The 20,794-nt window shown below is 43.9% G+C and overlaps 1 protein-coding gene and 1 pseudogene across 2 annotated transcripts; both read right to left on the bottom strand.

Moving 5' to 3' along the window:
• Positions 1-709: 709 nt before the first annotated feature.
• On the bottom strand, positions 710-3,633 carry LOC116627443 (annotated as a pseudogene).
• Positions 3,634-16,432: 12,799 nt separating this feature from the next.
• Positions 16,433-19,384, bottom strand: LOC116627442 (T-cell surface glycoprotein CD1a-like). 2 transcript variants are annotated; one of them, XM_032397207.1, is made up of 6 exons: positions 19,324-19,384; positions 18,491-18,757; positions 17,518-17,796; positions 17,049-17,327; positions 16,626-16,716; positions 16,433-16,478 (listed from the first exon to the last, which is right to left on the bottom strand). In XM_032397207.1, exons 1-6 carry the CDS (start codon positions 19,382-19,384, stop codon positions 16,433-16,435), a joined length of 1,023 nt encoding a protein of 340 aa, XP_032253098.1. The 2 variants fall into 2 exon arrangements, with proteins under 2 accessions (XP_032253098.1, XP_032253099.1); XM_032397208.1 differs by lacking the exon at positions 16,433-16,478 and having other exon boundaries at positions 16,622-16,716; positions 18,491-18,766; positions 19,312-19,384.
• Between the last annotated feature and the right edge of the window lie 1,410 nt (positions 19,385-20,794).

A 20,794-nucleotide genomic window follows, 5' to 3' on the forward strand; every position in this document is an offset into this window, starting at 1 on the left:
TTTTCAACTTTTTGAGGAACCTCCATACTGTTTTCCAGAGTGGCTGCACCAGCTTGCATTCCCACCAACAGTGTAGGAGGGTTCCCCTTTCTCCACATCCACGCCAACATCTGTCATTTCCTGACTTGTTAATTTTAGCCATTCTGACTGGTGTGAGGTGATATCTCATTGAGGTTTTGATTTGGATTTCCCTGATGCCGAGTGATGTTGAGCACTTTTTCATGTAAATCACCCATATTTTTATTGAGGAAATATTCCATGCAAGTGAGACACTTGGCAAAGATAGAAATATTTAAAAGACATGGACATGCTCTCAAGAGACCTAAGAGTTAGAAGGCAAAAGGAACCTAATGGGGGCAACAAGGGCTTGGGTGCAGGAATAGATTAGCCAAAGTGCAGGTCAAGGTCTTGGAAATTCTCACAAAGTAGACTAATCTACTTGTGAATCAGGGAATTCTCACTGGAGGAAGTGATATCTGATGCTTGTGACCCATGGAGGTTGCCAGGAATCCATTTTACTTTGAGTTCAATTTTGAGATTTAAGTTGCAAACCAAGTCAGAAGAACAAATCCAGCTAAATTACACTGAGCTTATATTCTCAACTAATCATTAAGCACAAATGAAACACAAAAGTTGCACACAGAGAGTTACAAGGACATCACTGCTGAGCTGGGTTTAGGTATATCCTGATCCTTGGGCTGATGATTTCTCATTCCAGTGGGAGGCCAGTACATTGAGGTCTCCAGTGTGTTTTCCTGGGAGGAACAGAGGAGGAATCATTCTGCAGGAGGTGGAGGTGAGGAATACATGGTGGGAATGACAACAGGAGCAGGAGGAGTGAGAACAGACTGAAAGGTGGGGAACCACTTGGGAAAGAGCAGGAAGGTGGCTCCATAGATTTACCAGTGTTTCCAGAGCCACAAGGTGAGAACTGCCAGAAGCACCAGGGGCACTATCGTTTCCAGGAAGACCAAGCCCATGGGTTGGTGCTGCTCTGTGGGTTTGGTGCAGAGAGTGTGTCATTTCCCATCCACCCAGGGTTGAACTGCACCTCCCTGGTCCCCTTTGCTCCTGTCACCCTCTGCCTCACCAACCGCCCTTCCTCTTCTCTCTTCTTCCATCCCTCCTCAGAGATGGACCCTTCACAAACCCTCTGCACCACCCACATTTACAGAACTCTCACCCTCAGCTCTTCCATTTCTTGGATTACTCATTTTTGTCCTTTTTGTTATGGAGTCTCTAGGAACCCCAATTTTTCTTCTGGTTCTCCTGCTCTTCTGGAGGAATACCCATCCCCTTTCCCAGCTGGGCCCCAGCTCTTTCTCACCCCAGTAGAGGACAATGTCCTGGCCTCCTAGACTGCTGTGTCTCACCTGGCAGGACAGGCCAGCTGCCCCACTGGCTTTTACATCCAAGGATATCTGAAGATACCATGTCCCATCAGCATGGGGCAGGACGTCGCCTCGCTGGGTGCCCTGTTGCTCCTACTCACCCCGCACCCACATCACCCACACAGGCTTTGGGTAGAACCCGAGACATGGCACACCAGCAGGAGATGGCCAGGACTGGGACTGGGGCCAGTGGACAGCCAGGCCTCTGGCCTCACTGCAGAGACAGGACAGGTATTCACAAACTAAGAGGTTAGTTCTTCACATCACTTTAGATGGACACATTTTTTCCACCTCTAGAAATCTGTCACTGTCAACCCCTCTTCACTCCTTCTCACCATGAATTTGAGGGAATGGTGCAAATTTATGAGTGCAGAGTAAAGAAATCTTGGAGGGAAGGAGCAGGACTGACCTTGTCGCTGCAGATGTGTCTTCCCTGCATCAAGAAGACCCAAGAGGAAATGGGGACAGGTGTCACTGATGTGCGCTTGTAGTCTTACATTGATCACATGATACTGATTGAATAGTCTGCAGACCTGCTGAGCCCTTCTTCTTCCCTTTGGAGATGGCCACCATGACTTGTTCTGGAAGATCACGAGATCTGATCCCTGATACGCAATCCACATGAATCCTACTGATGGTTCCCCAAAGTGCAGTTCACAGCCTTTTGCTGCCTGTACCTGAAAGGGATCTGGGGAAGAGAGACTGTGAGTTTCAGGACAGGGGGAATGAAAGAAATGAAATGAGATGAGTGGAAGCCAAGGATGATGGAAGCAGAGGGAGAAGTTCAGAGGATTGAAGGAAGTGGAGCAAAGTTTGGTTTGAGAAGGCCTCAGCCAAAGAAGAAGTGTTGCTTGCTGGAGGCAGAAGAAGAGGTGAAAGACTGAGGAAGGAGCAAATGTTGAAAAAAGAGACATGAAGGGTCTGGATAGAGAATAAGGAAAGGCTCAGAAGGAGAGCTGGGGTAAAAACAATCAAGGGAAAGGGAGTTCTGTGGGCCACAGGGAATACATAGACAGACATCACTAATGGGATTCAATGGGGAGAAAGCAGCGTTCAAGGAGACAGTCACAGAGTGAGGGAGCAAACGTGCCTGGATGGAGGCAAGGGAGAGGGGTGGTCATGGGAGACACAAGTATGAGACAGTGAGGATAACCTGCAGTCAGTAAGAGGAGGGGAAATTGCAGAAGGCACGAAACTTTTCAAGAATTGGGATCTGGCTTCTACCTCCTCCCCTAAAAGGTGTAATTCAGTTTCATAATGAGGAGACATGAGGTTCAGAAGCCAGTGGAGGCTCTTTCCTAGAGGAAGAAGGAACTCAAGGAGACATACACACCTGCCACCTCCATCCCACCACTGAGGGAACTGAACTCACATTCAAGCTGCCATTCACTGAAATGGTCCTGAAATATCAGAGGAAATCTAATGGAGAATGTATGGAATGACCTTTCCTGTTCCATCAACTCCTTGTTGCTGAAGTTGCCCTTGGACCAAGGCCACAGGCATGTGAAATTGCCAGAGTCACTGTCCCAGCCATGAGTCTGTAGCTCATTCAGCCAAGCTGAGCCTAGTTTTTGTGTCCAGGAATCATTGTAAAAGGATGTGGTCAGGATGATTTGGAAGGAGAATGTATCCTGGAAGTCTGTGGAAAAAGCATATATAGACTATGGGAGAAGAAGACATTGGGAAGAAGAGAGAATGCAGATGTGCCAGGGAAGGGAACCAAAATCTGGATGACAGGAAAGCCATAGTTGTCTCAGGAGATATGTGCTGCCCCAGAACTATGAGCTTCGTACCCATCCTTCAGAAGAGCACAGAGCTCTGGAGTCAGGGAGCTCAGGAAGGAACCAGGGTGACACTCTCCTTCCCCATGTATGTGCTGGGGAACCCACACCACAAGTGCACACACACACACCACAAGTGTACACATGCACACATGCACAAAAACCCTACACACCCATAAAAAACTCACACATTTACACACTCTTGAAGAAATAAACATGCAAAGACACACACGCACTCAAGTATACAGACACAGAGACACACATATACACACACGCACATATGTATGCACACACATTCACATATTAAAACACACACATAGACACACAAGCATACACAGACACACACACACACACACACACACACACACTTGCACCCAATGGGCAGGGCCAAAGATCTCACCTTCTTCACTGTAACCACCTGGGAGGAGAACCACAAACAACACAAGTTGCAGGAATAGCATTGTATTTGCAGATGTTCTTTCTTTGTCTTACAAAGTCGGTCTTTGACGGTTGTTCTAACAAACTTACCCCACACACAGAGCACCTCTCTTCTGACTTCCTTCTCCACACACCAACCTTCCCTGAGTCTCTGCAACAATGTAAATGTGCTCCTCGCTCAACCCCTGACACCTACTCAGGCTCTAACTTCCTCTCCTATCTGACCCTCCTCTCTGACTTCCAGCTTCTCCGTCATTGGCTTCCATCCTGCTCCCTGTTCCCTATTTCAGTTGCTATGGAAAAAGTCTTGTGCAGCATGGAAAAATCATCCCACCTCTCATGGCTTTCCTTCTCATCCAGATAGTAAGCCGTGAAAACACACCCCTCCTAGCACCCAGCCCTGAACCTGCTGTTACTGCCCTTGTGAAACTTCTCATGTATTTCCTTCTCTGTTTTGCCCCCACCCCAGCTCATTCATATCTTGACATCTCACTGCTCCTCTTAAAAAAATAAAACCCAACCAGGTAAATTTGATGATCTAATTGGTATTATTAAGTGATTGAAGAATCTGGCTGCATCCCATCTAGCAAGTAGAGGGGTTCCATCTGCTGAGAGAAAGGCGGGAACCCTTAGAATGTCCAGTCCCCAAAACTGAAAAACAAAGTACCTGGCTGGGGATGAGACTGGACAAGAACAGAGCTAGTGACCCACTTTCTGTCCCAATCAGGCTAGCCAGCAGGGTACCAAGAGCAGCTCCTGCTGCTGGAGGGGCAAGAGTCTGAAGATACTTGCCCATGAGGCTCTTCCTCTTAGAAAAAGAAAATCACAGGCCCAAAAAATGGTGTCATGTAGACCACTTCCCACACTGGGGCTTCACACTGGGACTTCATACCCAGTCTAATTACAGTTTCAACCTCCCCCAGAAATTTGGTCTTAACCAGTCAAGCAGGAACTTTTCCTTTCCACCAGCACTACTGAGTCTGTCACCTGAGTCCTCTCCATATGCCACAGGCAAATGAGGTCATGTGTATGATAAGACCTCTTGCTTTTCTCCAAGAAAACAGGCCTGACTCCTCAAACAATGATCTTTTGCTATTAACTCCCTGGCCCCAACCTCCCTCTACAAAAACGTTCCATTTCGTACAACTCCTCTGAGAGCACCCTTGCATGCCAGATGGGGAGTCTCTTGATTCATGGATCATTTAATAAAGCCACTTAGATCTTCACATATATGTGGTTGACTTCTCTTATTGAACAGTCTGAAGTTTGAATCTGGGTGATTAAATGTAGACATGAAAAAGGAAGGAGCTTAGAGGAAGAGATTATTCCTGATATCTTAAATATCTGCACACAGAGCTGCTTCTCCTACCTGTTGGAACCACTCTCAGAATATGATTACCATACAAATAGTAAAAGCTGAATAAGTGATGAAACAAAAGAATGAATCGATGTATTGTGTCAAGAATTCCACGGAAAATTTCTTGCATTTTGAGTATTTAACTGTCATTGGCATGACACTTCCTGGTTTATTACATGTGCAGCTTGTCCTTTCATCTGTAGGAAAACCCTGAAGTATAAAGATTTGCCAGTTACTTAAGCCAACAGCAGACCCAGCACCTCAATTTCTGACCAGTGGTTTGTTAGAATCTATGAAAACACCCAGGACAGGGATTGCTCCAGATGTCAGGGTTAACATGCAAGACAGGGGAAGAGTGTCACAAGATGAGAACACATGGAAAAAAAAAGGCAAACAGGCAAGAAAAAGAATAAAGGAATACTTTCAAAAATCAAAGGAAAAGAAGAGGGAAGTGAGGAGGAACCTGCAAGGAAGAGAGACGTTAGCCTAGCCTCCCCTAGGGGCCACCTCTATCACAGGGGATCTACCAGTCACAAAGGATAGAAATACACCTTGTTGGGTTTAAGCCATATGGGGAATGTATTGGCTGATGGAACTGGGGAGCCCAGGGTCATTGGGGATCCAGCCCCTTCTGTGGGTCTGTGTATATGCCTTTGCCTTTCTGATGCTTTGATTTTGTTGTTGCTGCTGTTTTCGGCATCACTGGAGTATGAGGATAAAGGAACATTGGACCTATGGACAGTGTGCAGCTTTCCAGCCTCCCAGGAAGGAAGGTTGGGAGGCACTACAGGCCTTGTGGGCCCTCGCTGGCTCTAACAGGTGCAGCAGAGCCTGTGATGTGACATGAAGGAAGGTCATCCCAAGGAAAGTCTTCCAACAACTTCTCAGAGAGGACGGCCTGAAGAACCACAGGAGTCCGGTGCACAAGGGGCATGCAGGAAGCTGCACCTGGATGCGCACATCCTTACCTATGGAGCCTCTAGTGAGGCATGCAGCATTTTGTAAGGAAAATGCAGAATTGGTCAAGAAAACTTCTATTGAAGCAAATCATGAAAATTAATATTTTATGTAGCATTCATCACATGTTTGAATACTTTTATTTGCTGGCCAATAAACTCTGCTTTCTTTTTAAAAACATAAAATGAAGTAACCACTTGATATTTTAGTGTATGTGTGCATGGAGACATGATGCCCACAACCAGGCCAATTAACATGGCCACCACTTCACATCCTAACCCTCTTCTTTCTTTCTTTTTTTTTTTTTTAATTAAATTCCAGTTAGTTAACATACTGTGAATATTAGTTTCAGGTGTAGAATTCAGTAACTCATCACCTACATACAAGACCTAGTGCTTGGGCGCCTGGGTGGCTCAGTGGGTTAAGCTACTGCCTTCGGCTCGGGTCATGATCCCGGAGTCCTGGGATCGAGTCCCACATCGGGCTCCCGGCTCAGCGGGAAGCCTGCTTCTCCCTCTGACCCTATCCCCTCTCATGCTGTTTCATTCTCTCTCTCTCTCTCTCTCTCTTTCTCAAATAAATAAATAAATAAAATCTTAAAAAAAAAAAAAAAGACCTAGTGCTCATCACAAGTGTCCTCTTTAAAGCCCATCACCCATCTAACCCATCCCTCACCCACATCCCTCCATCAAATCCTCAGTTTGTTCTCTATCTTTAAGAGTCTCTTCTATGGTTTGCCTCTCTCTCTCTTTTTTCCCCCTATGTTCACTGGTTTTGTTTCTTAAATTCACATATGAGTGAAATCATATGGTATGTCTTTCTCTTACTGACTTATTTCCCTGCTCAGAATACACTCTAGCTCCACCCACATCTTTGTAAATGGCAAGATTTCATTCTTTATATAATGAATAATCTTCCATTGTATATATATACGACATCTTTTTTATCCATTCATCAGTCGGCAGACATCTGGGCTCTTTCCAGTATTTGGCTATTGTTGATAAATGTTGCTATAAACCTTGGGGTGCTTATGTCCCTTTGAATCAGTATTTTATAATTTTTGGGTAAATACATAGTAGTGCTATTGTTGAGTCATAGAGTAAGTTCTATTTTTAACTTTTTGAAGACATCCATACTGTTTTCCAGAGTGGCTACACCAGTTTTCAATCTCACCAACAGTGCAAGAATGTTCCCCTTTTTCTGCATCCTCACCAACATCTGGTGTTTCCTGTGTTGTTAATTTTAGCCGTTCTGACAGGTGTGAGATGATATCTCATTGCAGTTTTCATTTGTATTTCACTATGATCATTGATGTTGAGTGTCTTTTCATGTGACTCCTGGCCATCTGCATGTCTTCTTCAGAAAAATGTCTATTCATGTCTTCTGTCCATTTCTTAACTGGATCATTAGTGTTATGGGTGTTGATTATGATAAGTTCTTTATAGATTTTGGATACTAACCCTTTATCATATATGTCATTTTTCAAATATCTTTTTCCATTCTGAAGGCAGCCTTTTAGTTTTGTTGATTGTTTCTTTCCCTGTGCAGAAGATTTTTATCCTGATGATGTCCCAATAGTTTATTTCTCTATTCTTTCCCTTGCCTCGGGGGACCTATCTAATAATAAGTTTCTACGGCCCATATTAAAGTGGTTGCTGCCTGTGTTCTCCTCTAGGATTTTCATGGTTTCTGATCTCAGATTTAGGTCTTTCATCCATTTTGAATTTGTTTTTGAGTATGGTGTAAGAATTTGGTACGTTTTCATTCTTCTGCATGTTGCTGTCCAGTTTTCCCAACACCATCTGTTGAAGAGAGTCTTTTTTTCCATTGGACATTCTTTTTTTTTATTTTATTTTATTATGTTATGTTAGTCACCATACATCATTAGTTTTTGATGTAGTGATCCACGATTCATTGTTTTCATATAACACCCAGTGCTCCATGCAATACGTGCCCTCCTTAATACGCATCACTGGGCTAACCCATCCCCCAACCCCCTCCCCTCTAAAACCCTCAGTTTGTTCTTTCCTGCTTTCTCAAAGATTAGTTGACCATAGAGTTGAGGGTCCATTTCTGGGCTCTCTATTCTGTTCTATTGATCTATGTGTCTGTTTTTTTGCCAGGACCATACCGTCTTGATGACTACAGCTTTGTAATGCAGCTTGAATTCCAGAATTGTGATGTCTCAAGCTTTGCTTTGCTTTTTCAAAATTGCTTTGACTGTTCAGGGTCTTTTCTAGTTCTATACACATTTTAGGTTTGTTTGCTCTAGTTGTGTGAAAAATGTTGGTGGTATTTTAATAGGGATTGGATTAAATGTGTAGATTTCTTTGGGTAGTATAGGTATTTTCACAATATTTGTTCTTCCAATTCATGAGCATGGAATATTTTTCCATTTCTTTGTGTCATCACCAATTTCTTCATCACTGTTCTATAGTTATCAGAGCACAAGACTTTTCCTTCCTTGGTTTCCATATCTTATGGGTTTCAGTACAATTGTAAATGGGACAGATTCCTTGATTTCTCTTTCTGCTGTTTCATTATTGGTGTGTAGAAATGCAACAGATTTCTGTACATTGATTTTGTATCCTGTGACTTTACGAAATTCATATATCAGTTCTAGCAGTTTTTTGGTGGAGTCTTTCAGATTTTCTATATAGAATATCATGTAGTCTGTGAATAGTGAAAGTTTGACTTCTTCCTTGCCAATTTAGATGCCTTTTGCTTCTTTTTGTTGTCTGATTGCTGAGGCTAAGGCCTTCCAGTGCTATGTTAAGTAAAAATGGCTAGAGTGAATATCCTTGTCTCGTTTGTGACCATAGCGGAAATGCTCTCAGTTTTTCCCCATTGAGGATGATTTTAGCTGTAGGTTTTTCACATATGGCCTTTATGATGTTGAGGTATGTTCCTTCTATCCCTACTTTCTTGAATTTTTTTTTATCAAGAAATGTTACTGTATTTTTCAAATGCTTTTTCTGCATCTAAAGGTCATATGGTTCCTATCCTTTCTTTTATTAATGTGGTGTATCATGTTGATTGATTTGGGAATATTGAACCACCCCTGCAGTCCAGGAATAAATCCCACTTGATTGTAGTGAATGATTCTTTTAAAGGACAGTTAGATTCAATTTGCTAGTCTCTTATTGACAATTTTTGCATCCATGTTCATCAGGGATGTTGGCTTCTAATTCTCCTTTTTACTGGGGTCTGTCTCTGGTTTTAGAATCAAAGTAATGCTGGCTTCATGGAATCAATTTGTATTCTTCTTCAATTTCTATTTTTTGGAACAGTTTGAGAAGAATAGTTATTAACTCTACATATTTGGTACAATTCCCCTGGGAAGCCATCTGGTGCTGGACTTTTGCTTCTAGGGAGGTTTTTGATTACTGATTCAATTTCTTTGCTAGTTATTGGTCTGTTCAATTTTTCTATTTCTTCCTGTTTCAGATTTGGTAGTGTGTATGTTTCTAGGAATTTATCCATTTCTTCCAGATTGCCCCATTTGTTGGCATATAATTTTTCATAATATTCTCTTATACTTGTTTGTATTTTGTGATCTCTCCACTTTCATTTATTATTTTATTTATTTGGTTCCTTTCTCTTTTCTTTTTGATAATTCTGGCTGGGGGTTTATCAATTTTATTCATTCTTTCAAAGAACCCACTTCTGGTTTCTATGATCTGTTCTACTGCTTTTTGTTTGTTTGTTTCTATATCATTTATTTCTTTTTTTTATTTTATTATGTTAGTCACCATACAATACATCATTTCTGTTGTAATCATTATTATCCCCCTTCTGCTGGCTTTAAGCTTTATTTGCTATTCCTTTTCTAGCTCCTTTAGGTGTAAGGTAAGGTTGTGTATTTGAGACTTTCTCACTTCTTCAGGTAGGCCTGTATTGCTATATACTTCTTTCTTATGTCCACTTTGCTGCATCCCAAAGTTTTAGACAGTCTTTTTCTCATTTTCAATTGTTTTCATGTATTATTTTATTTCTTATTTAATTTCCCGGTTGATCCATTTATTCTTTAGTAGGATGTTCTTTAACCTCCATGTATTTTTGGTCTTTTCAAATTTTTTCTTGTGGTTGACATCAAGTCTCATAGTGTTGTGGTCAGAAAGCATCTGTCATGTGATCTCAATCTGTTTGTATATATAGAGGCCTGATTTGTGACCCAGTATGTGGTCTATTCTGGAGAATGCCTCCTATGCACCTGAAAAGAATGTGTATTCTGCCACTTTTATATGAAATGTTCTGAATATTAAGTTTATCTTGTCCAGTGTGTCATTCAAAGCCATTGTTTCCTTGTTGATATTCTACTTATATGATCTGTCCATTGCTGTAAGTGGGGTGTTAAAGTCCCCTACTAGTATTGTAGTATTATTAATGAGTTCCTTTATGTTTGTAATTAATTGGTTTACATATTTGGGTGCTTCCAAATTGGAGGCATAAATATTTACAATTGTTTGATCTTCTGTTAGATAGACCCCTTTTATATGATATAGTGCCTTTCTTCATCTCTTGTTACAGTCTTTGGTGCTATATCTACTTTGTCTGATATAAATACAGTTACTCCAGCTTACTTTTGACATCCGTTAGTATGATAAATGGTTCTTCATCCCCTCACTTTCAATCTGCATGTGACTTTATGTCTAAAATGAGTCCCTTGTGGCAGCATATAGATGGGTCTTATTTTTTCATCCATTCTGACATCCTATGTCTTTTAATTAGAGCATTTAGTCCATTCATATTCAGAGCAATTATTGAATAGATATGGATTTAGTGCTATTTTATAACCTATTTTGTTTCTGTTTCTGGAGATTTTCTCTGTTTCTTTCTAGTATTTGTCACATTTGCTCTTTCTTTCCCACTCAGGAAGTCCCCATTAATATTTCTTGCAAGGCTGGCTTGTTGGTCATGAACTCCTTTAGTTTTTGTTTGTCTGGGAAAGTCTTTATCTCTCCTTCTATTCTGAATGACAGCCTTACTGGATAGAGTATTCTTGGCTGCATATTTTTCCCATTCAGCACTTTCAATTTATCATTCCACTCCCTCTGGCCTGCCAAGTTTCTGTGGAGAGATCTGCTACTAACCTTATTTGTCCTCCTTTGTAAGTTAGGGATTTCTTTTGTCTTGCTGCTGTTAGGATTTTTTTTCTTTGTATTTTGCCCATTTAACTATGATATGTCTTGGTGTTGGCCTGCTTTTGTTGATTTAGATGTGAGTTCTCTGTGCCTCCTGGATTTGGATGTCTATTTCCTTCCCCAATGCAGGGAATTTTTCAGCTATAATTTGCTCAAATAAACCTTCTGCCTCCTTTTTCCTCTCTTCTTCTTCTTGTATTGCTAAGATATGAATGTTTTTTATACTTTATGGAGTCACTGAGTTCCCTAAGTCTACATTTGTGATCCAATATTTTTCTTCCCCTCTTCTTTTCAGCTTCATTATTTTCCATAGTTCTGTCTTCCATATCGCTTCTTCCATTCTTGTGGTCATTACATCCATTTGGTTTCACATCTCAGTTATAGCATTTTTTTTATTTTGGCCTGACTAGTTTTTAGGTCTTTTATCTCTGCTGTAAGGGACACTGGGTGTCGTCTATGATTTTCTCAAACACCGCTAGTATCCTTATAATTGTTGCTTTGATTTCTGGATCAGGCATATTACTTATCCATTTCAATTAGTCCCTGGCTGTGACATTTTCTTGTTCTTTCTTTTGGGATGAAATCCTCCATCTTGGCATTTTGTGTAGCACCCTGTCTTCTTCTGTGTTTTATGAAAGCCTGTTATGTTTCTTGTTCCTGGGAGTAATGGCCTTATGAAGAAGAAACCATATACTGTACAGGGCCTGTTACTTCAGGGAGTCTTTGGTATGTGTTGTGTGTACTCTGCTACTGTGTTTTGACTGTTCTTCCACTCCAATCAGTCATCTGCAGAGGATATCCTTGACTGTAGTGGAGAGTGTTTGGACCTTATTCAGTGTGTGGTGAGTTTTAACTCTGTGTGCCCTGGTCTGCTTGTTAAATGAGACATGATGTTATTTTCACTAGAACTGAAGTTTTGCAGACCTATATGGTCAGTTGATGTGGTGAATGTGGAGATTTCCCTGGTCTTCTGGGGGAGGAGCCTGCTGCTCTGGTTCTCAGGCACACTTGCCCAAGAAGGAAAGCCCTTGCAGAACACAGGGAGTTGGATAGGTACAAGCAGTATAGACCACTACTGCTGACACTGTCCTGCTCACTGAAGTTAGTTTATGCGAGTGGCCGGGGAGAGAAAAAGCCCCAGCAACCCCTTCATCCCTAAAAAAGGGATTCCCTACCGCTACTATCAGGGAAGTGCTCCCAGAAGAGCGAACATTCTCCCTTGGTATATTCCAGGTGTCCCTGAGATCCCTGCCTTCATCCTATCTGTGTCCTGACCTTCTATCTGCCAGGGAGCACAGTGACCCCTGGGATCAATCCCAGGCATTAAACCTCTGAACATTCCGGACCTGGCATGTCAGGGACCCATGCTGGTTGTCTGAGGGAGGGTCTCGCCACACTGGGACTGGTGCAGGTTTGTCCCAGAAGGGCAGTTGCATCCAGGCACAGGAGCATGGAATTTGTAGTAAAGTGCAGCAAATAACCAGTGTCCAGGTTAGCCACACGCAGCAATGTCTCCGTGCCCATGCTCTGGGGTTGGGGAGGGCAATGGTGCCCTCCAGCTCTTTTGTCCCCAGAGAGGTGGTGCCACCTCTCCCAGATGAACCCCAAAAGGTGAAACAGTCTCTCCCATGTGTCCCAGGGGATCCTCAGATCATGCTATCTATCCCCAGACTTCTGCCCTCCTTCCCCACAGGAGCACTGCAGTGCACACTGGACTCAACATTAGCCACAGCACAGACCTCTAAAACTCGTATTTGAGCTCCACTAGTTGCAAATTTCACAAAAATCAACCACTCCCACTTTCCTAGTCAATGGCTGTGGGGAATTCTTTTCCTTCTGTGATACCCTGGGTGCTCCCCACTCTCTCTCTCCTCTGTAGGTGACCAGGCTTCCCTCCTCTCCACAGCACCTATAATTGTATCTCCCCCAAAGCATGATGCCCTACCTCCTACCTTCCATGTTGTGGCCTCTTGTCTCCTTCTAGTTGTGCAGTTTGTTCTGTCAATCCTCAGATTGATATCTTGGTTATTAAGAAGGATTTTATATTCACCTAGCTGTGTTCCAGGGTTGGGGAAAGCTTGGGGTCCTCCTACTACTCTGCCAACTTAGCTCCTCCCCAAAGGGTCCCCAAAAAATACCCCCCCTTTTTTTTTTTCTTTTCTTTCCCTTTCTTTCCTTTTTTTGTGGTGAGAACACCTTGGATCTATGTTCTTAGCAAATTTCACTTATACAATTTCTCTGCCTACTTGCATGCAAATTTCATCCTCAGGCTTGCTTCTCTGGTGCTGAAAAATGGATGGTACTTGTTTCCATCTTTATACTCTGCATCTTCTCATCCAGGACAGGAGAAAGCATCTCTTTCCCTTCCATCGACCACAAGAATCAGACTTTGTGGAACCTGTGCCACATGGAGCAGGTACCTGGCCCTGAACCATCACTCTGGGTGATACAAATGGCATCTGTCTGATGATTGGCCTTAGCAGCCAGTTACCTGTCCATCCTTCAGCCTGGCTCATTGTCAAGGATGCTTTCTCCTGATGGTCTCAGGCTGATCAGAGCCCAAGGCTACACATGAGGTTGGAGTCAACCATCCAAAAACCACATGGTGGCCATGTGAGGGTGGCAAGGTGGACTGAACTTAGAGAAACAACCAGTCTGATCCAGGTGGGAAGATTGCAAACGTCCCATGATTTGCTCTCCCCCATTCCTATATTTTTAACTTTGCCACCTCTCTCATCCCAATGTTTTGTTTTGTTTTGTTTTGTTTTGTTTTGTTGTTTCCAGAAATGTCCACATGTGTAGGGCTGGGAGCCTGCATGTGGTCTCTCTGGATGCCCCACTGCCCTGGGCTCCTCTCTCAGCCCCTAAACAAATTAGAACTAAGTTCCTCTCCCCTAGTTCAACCCACATAAATTTCTGTACTAAGAAAATAGAAACAAAATGAAAAAGGTAAACAAATCAGGAAGGCAAAGTGTTCAATCTCTGGAGACATAGAAGACCTTTTCCTCCCCCACTACTTGACATTCAAGATGTCCCAGCTACATGGCCAGGCTTGAGAATGGTTTGCTGAGTTAATTAATGAAACCAAGAGTAACTGAAGTATAGCCATGGATGTTTCCATTCCCACTGAATGGGAGTCATCAGTCACAAAGGGTCTGTCTTCATTATTCATGGAGTCTGTCTGTGTTGATTGGCCTACCTGCTGATGTTGATTTGTAGCCCCCAGACACATGTGCTCACCACTCTTCAAAGAGGCAAAGAGAGAGACCTGAAATGTGTCACCCACTTTATGTGTTGACTGGTGAGGCTGAGCCATGTGCCCCTCAGCCTTCCCGTGTTAATTGCCACACTGTAAACACTTGTCTTGCTCATGGCCCATTTGGTGTCACGTTTTCTGAATTACATGCTCTTTCTTGGTGATTTCAGTGTTTAAAAAGGCCCTGAAGCCCAGAGCTTCAGGGCTGACTGGTGTCCTAAGCACAAGAAGGTGGGATGTGCCTCATGACAAAACACTTGTGCAGGTAAGGCTCACTCAGTCTCCCTATGCAGAGGTGTGGGCCATGAGGTGAGAGGTAATGAATTATCAATGCAGTAAATCCAGGAAAAGAAATAAGATATTCATGACATCTATATGGAGCCAGAGAGTGCTAAAGTAACATCTAGGACACTAAGATAACACCACGGAAAAGGGGAGAAAGAAACTATACTTGTGGATTCGTAAGATGATGACTATTTCTTGTTTATTTGTTTCTAAAAGCGCCATGGGCAATAACTGTGGGGCTAAAACCAAAGACACTGATGATCACAGTACCCAAGCTGAGAAATGTTACACTTCTGAGCTAGTATTTCAGCATAGGGAAATACGTCACACAATGAATTATTTGGAAATACATATATATTAAGAAGCTGTCTTTAATTGGAGAGAGAGATGAACCATGAGAGATATGGACTCTGAGAAACAAACTGAGGGTTTTAGAGGGGAGGGGGGTGGGGAGATGGGTTAGCCTGGTGATGGGTATTAAGGAGGGCACGTACTTCATGGAGCACTGGGTGTTATACGAAAACAATGAATTGTGGATCACTACATCAAAAACTAATGATGTATTGTGCGGTGACTAACTAACATAATAAAATAAAATTTTTTTAAAAAAGAAGCTGTCTTTACACAGAAACACACATGAATCCAGGCTGTGTACTCACCAGTTGGAAAGTATTATAAGCAGAGGCTCCCAGGAACCCAACCCCAGATTTCTCCCAGAAACAATGGCTCAATATCTGTGCCCTCAGTGACTATAACACAGCAGCCATGAATGCCAGGAGGCACTGAATGCATGGTCCTTGTTGGATCCCCATTCCTTCCTGACCATAGCACTCTTGTTCTCTTTCCTGGACCATCTCTTTTCTGTTCAGGGACACACTTGCCCTGCTACCTCTCAGGCATCACCTATATCAGTGCCTCTCATATTTTATGCCTCTGTGAATTCCTTGCTGGTTTTGCTAAAATGCAAATTGTGATTCAGTGACTCTCAGCCGAGACCAAGACCCTCTATTTCTAACAAGCCCCAGTGTGACAACTCTGTGGCTATCCCTGAGCCTCACACACAGCAAGTATCCTGCCTTCCTCTTTTTATTCAGAATACTTGGAGCAACAGGTCCACTCCAATAAATGTCTACAGTTAAATAACTCGAATGGTCACAGGTAAAACCGTGTTTCTCCTCAGGCTCAGAATTGACACAAGGAACCATGAGAATGTGAAGTCCCTCGGCAAAAAAAAAAAAAAAAAAAAGACTTTTAACAAGAAAAGCATCAAACATCTCAATTACTACAAACATGTCAGGAAGTAAAAGAAGCTGAAAAAGCTATAAATGTGGCAAATATTCAACACAGATTTTTATTGAGGACATATTCCATGTAGGTCAGACACCGTACCAAAAAGTCAAAAAAAAAAAAACATGGACTTTGATCTCAACAGGTCTAAGTATTAGAAGGAGAAAAGGGACCTCACAGGGGACAATACGGGGTGGGGTCAGAAATAGATTCGCCAAAGTGCAACTAAAAATTGAGGAAATTTTCACCAGGCAGAGACTGCTTCCACTAGTAAATCAGGGAAGGCTCTCGAGGAACTGACATTTGATGCCTGATGTCCCATGGAGGTTCTGGGACTTCATTCCACCAGAGTTAAATTTTGAATTTTAAAGTCCCAGAATCAGGTCACAACAACAAATCCCACTAAATTACACTAAACTTATAGTGACAACAGATAATTAAGCAGAACTGAAAGACAAAATTGCATGTAGAGAGTTGCAAGGACATCACCGCTGAGCTGGGTTTAGATAAATCCTGGAGCCTGGGCTGCTGGGATCTCACTCCAAATGGAAGCCAGTGCACTGAGGTCTCCAGTGTGTTTTCCTGGGAGGAACACAGGAGGAGTCACTCTGCAGCAAGTAGAGGTGAGGACTGCAGGAGGGAAGAGCAGTAGGAGCAGGAGGGCTGAGGACAGACTGAAAGGTAGGGAGATACATGGGAAAGAGGAGGAAGGTGGCTCCAGAGACTCACCAGCGTTTCCAGAGCCACAACGCCAGAACTGCCAGAAGCACCAGGGGCACTATTACTGCCAGGAAGTCCAAGCCCACGGAGTGGGGCTGTTCTGTGGGTTTGGTGCACAAAGTGTGTCATTTCCCATCCAACCCGAGTTGAACTGCACCTCCCTGGTCCTCTTTGCTCCTGTAATTCTCTGCCTCACCAACCACCCTTCCTCCTTTCACTTCTCCCATTCTTCCTGAGATGGACCCTTCACCCAACCCTCTCCATCCTTCAACATCTAGAGGGCTCCCACCCTTAGTTCTCCATTCCTTGGTTTACTGATTTTAGTCATTTTTGGTCTGGAATCCCTAGCAACCCAAATTTTCATCTGGCTCTGACACTCTGCTCTAACTACCAACGACCTCCTTTCCCAGGTGGGTCCCAGCTCTTTCTCACCCCAGTGGAGGACCATGTCCTGGCCTCCTAGACTGCTATGTCTCACTCGGCATGACAGGCCAGCTGCCTCACTGGCTTTCACATCCAAGGACGTCTGAAGATACCATGTCCCATCAGCATGGGGCAGGACGTCACCTCGCTGGGTGCCCTGTTGCTCCTTCTCACCTCGCATCCACATCACCCACACAGGCTTTGGGTGGAAGCCAGAGATATGGCACACCAGCAGGAGATGGCCAGGACCGGGACTGGGGCCAGTGGACAGCCAGGCCTCTGGCCTCTCTGCAGACACAAGACAGGTATTCACAGAACTGAGAGGGTAGATCTTCACATCACTTTAGATAGATACATCTTACTACCTCTTGAAACCTATCACCAACCCCCATCTCCCTCTTGGCTCCTTCTTTGAAGGAATGGTGTAAATTTATGAGTGCAGAGTAGAGAATTCATGGAGGAAGGGAACAGGACTGACCTTGTCGCTGGAGATCTTCCTTCCCTGCATCAAGAAGACTCAAGAGGAACCCGGGGCAGGAGTCACTAAAGAATATGTGTGTTTCCTCATTGGTCACATGGTCCTGATTGAATAGTTTGCAGACCTGCTGAGCCCTACTTCCTCCCTTTGGAGATGGCCACCATGTCATGTTCTGGAAGCTCACGAGATCTGCCCCTTGATAAGCAATCCGCACAAATTCTTCTGATGCTTCCCCAGTGTGTAGCTTACAGCCTTTTGCCAGCTGTACCTGGAAGGGATCTGGGGAAGAGAAGTTGTGAGTTATAGGACTGGGAGAGTGAAGGAGATGAAATGAGATGAGTGGAATCCCTGGAGGGCAGAAGCAGAGGGGAAAGTTCTGGGGATTGGAGGGAATGGAGCACAGTTTTGTTTGATGGGAGGCTCACACAAAGAGGAAGTGGTGGTCACTGGAGGCAGAGGAAGAGGTGAATGATAGAGGAAGGAAAAAATGTTGGAGGAGAAACATGAATGATGTGGGCAGAGAATAAGGAAGGGCTCAGCAGGAGAGCTGGGGATAAAAAACAATCTAGGGTGAAGTGACTGCAGTGCGGTACAGGGAAAGCATAGACAGAATTTGCTGGTGGGATTGAATGGGGACAAAAGTACAGTTCAAGGAGTCAGTCACAGAGTAAGGGAAAAGAGGGTGCCTGGTTGGAGGCCAGGGAAAGTGATGGTCATGGGAGACACTAGTGGGAGACAGGAGAGCACAGCCTGTGGTCAATGAGAGGAGTGGGAATTAGCAGAAGATATGAAGCTTTTCAAGAATCGGGGTCTGGCTTCTACCCCCTGCCCAGAGGTTGTGATTCAGATTTATGATAGGGAAACCTGAGTTTCAGAAGCTAGTGGAGGCTCTTTCCTAGAGGAAGAAGGAACTCAAGGAGACACACACACACTTGCACATCCATCCCTCCTTCCCTGAGGGAACTGAACTTACATTCAAGCTGCCAGTGTCTCACATGGTCTTGAAACACCTGACGACATCCAATGGAGCATGTGTACAATAACTTTTCCAATTTCATCAGCTGCTCAGTGGTCAAGTTGCCCCTGGACCAAGGCCAAAGGAGAATGAGAGCCCCAGTCTTACTGTCCCAGCCATGAGTCTGCAGCTCATTCAGCCAAGCTGAACCCAGATTTTGTGTCCAGGAACGGTTGTAAAAGGATATGGTCAAGATAATTTGGAAGGACATCGGCTCCTGGAAAGCTGTGGGAAAAGGACAGACAGACTGAGGAAGAGGGAGTCATTGGGAAGGAGAGAGAATGGAGAAGAAGGTGCCAGGGACAGGAACCAAAATCTGGAGGACAGGGAAGCCATAGTTGTCTCAGGAGACATGTGCTGCCCCAGAGCCCTGAGCTTCGTACCCATCCTTCAGAAGAGCACAGGACACTGGGGTCAGGGATGCTCAGGAAGGAACCAGGCTGACACTCTCCTTCTCCAGCTATATGGTGGGGACCCACACCACAAATGGTCACATACACTCACAAACGAGCACACTTACAAAGTCACACAACTTTACACGCTCTTACAAACATACACAGATACAAATGCACACATGTATACAGACACAGAGACACACATATGTACACATGCAAACACAGACATACAGACACACACCCACAGGTACACATATGTAGACACAGAGTTGCACACCTATACACAAATACACAAACTCATACATACTTACACACATATGCACACATAGAGACACATAGGCATGTGTACACACATCATACACACGTGCACCCACAGGGCAGGGCCAGAGTTCTCACCATCTTCACTGTCACCACCTGGGAGGAGAACCACCAGCAACACAAGTTGCAGGAACAGCATTGTATTTGCAGATGTTCTTTCTTTGTCTTAGAAAGTAGGTCTTTGACGTCTGTTCTAGCAAACCTACCCTACACACGGCACCTCTCTTCTGATTTCCTTCTCCACACAGAAGGCTTCCCTGGGTCTCTGCAACAATACAAATGTGCTCCTCCCTCAACCCTGGACACCTACTCAGACTCTCACTTCCCCTCCTGGTCTGACTCTCCTCTCTGGCTTCTAGTTTCTTCCTGTCACCAGCTTCCATCCTGCTCCACATCCCCTAATTCAAATGCTACAGAATGAGTCCTGTGTGGCATGGAAAAGTCATCCTACCTCTTGTGCCTTTCCTTCTCATCCAGACAGTAACCCATGAAAACACATGGCTCCCCAGAACCCAGCCCTGGATGCTGTTGTCACTCTGTCCCTCCTGCCCTTGTGACACCCTCCATTTATTTACATTCCTATCTCACCCCCACCACAGCTCATGCACATCTCTTGTTTCTCACTGCTTGTGTTAAAAAACAAAATCAACCAGGTAAATTTGAAGATCTAGTTGGTTTTATTAAGTGATTCAAGAATGGGGCAGCATCCGTCTGGCAGATAGAGGGGAGCTCTGAGGAGTGGTGCAAATGAGAAGTTTGTATAGGAAGGAACTTGGCAAAACAAGAGAAAGGAGTGTTTCAGGGAAGGTCACCTTCCCTTAACTGGGAGAACAGGGGATCTTACCATGCAGATGCCTCCCCTCCTTGGGGGATTGAGAGGACCCACATGACAGAATACCTCACTGGTGCTGACCAGAGAGTTCTTCACTGATAGGTGAACATTTCTGGGGAGGTGGGAACCATAGTTAGGTTAGGGATTAAGCAAGATTTGGGGACATGGCCTGGCCCAAGGTGCCATATTAGGCCTCTGGGTTTCTTTTTTAACAGTTGCTCTTTTTGCTTGTCCAGATTCCCTCATGATTTCCTATGTAACAGTATCAGCAATGACCAGTCTGCCATTATTCTTAGGGAGGAACCAGTAGCCATCACAGAGACCACAAGACATTGAAACATCTGAAGAATACCCCCTTCAGTCAGACCTGAATTAATATATATTCTTTCACCAGTCACTTAGCACCTGCCTGGATCCAAGCACCGTGCTACACTCATGAAAATAGAGTGTTCACAGAGCAATCACTTTATGCAAAGAGGTTTTAGTCTATTTGGGAAGAAAAACCATAAAGAACTATGCATTTTGGTGTGCTCAGTTTTATTATAATGTGCAGACTCTAGACAAACACATGTCTGCTGGAAACAATATATTCTAAAGTACTGATCCTTGCTGATGTTTGCCCACTCAGAATCTTGACTCACTGTTTGGCCTCAGGTGTTTCTACCCCCTGGTGATCCCCACATCTAACACAGGACCTGGCAAGTGGTAGGTGCTCAA

This window comes from Phoca vitulina, unplaced genomic scaffold, assembly GCF_004348235.1.
Source record: "Phoca vitulina isolate PV1807 unplaced genomic scaffold, GSC_HSeal_1.0 scaffold97, whole genome shotgun sequence".
NCBI lineage: Eukaryota > Metazoa > Chordata > Mammalia > Carnivora > Phocidae > Phoca > Phoca vitulina.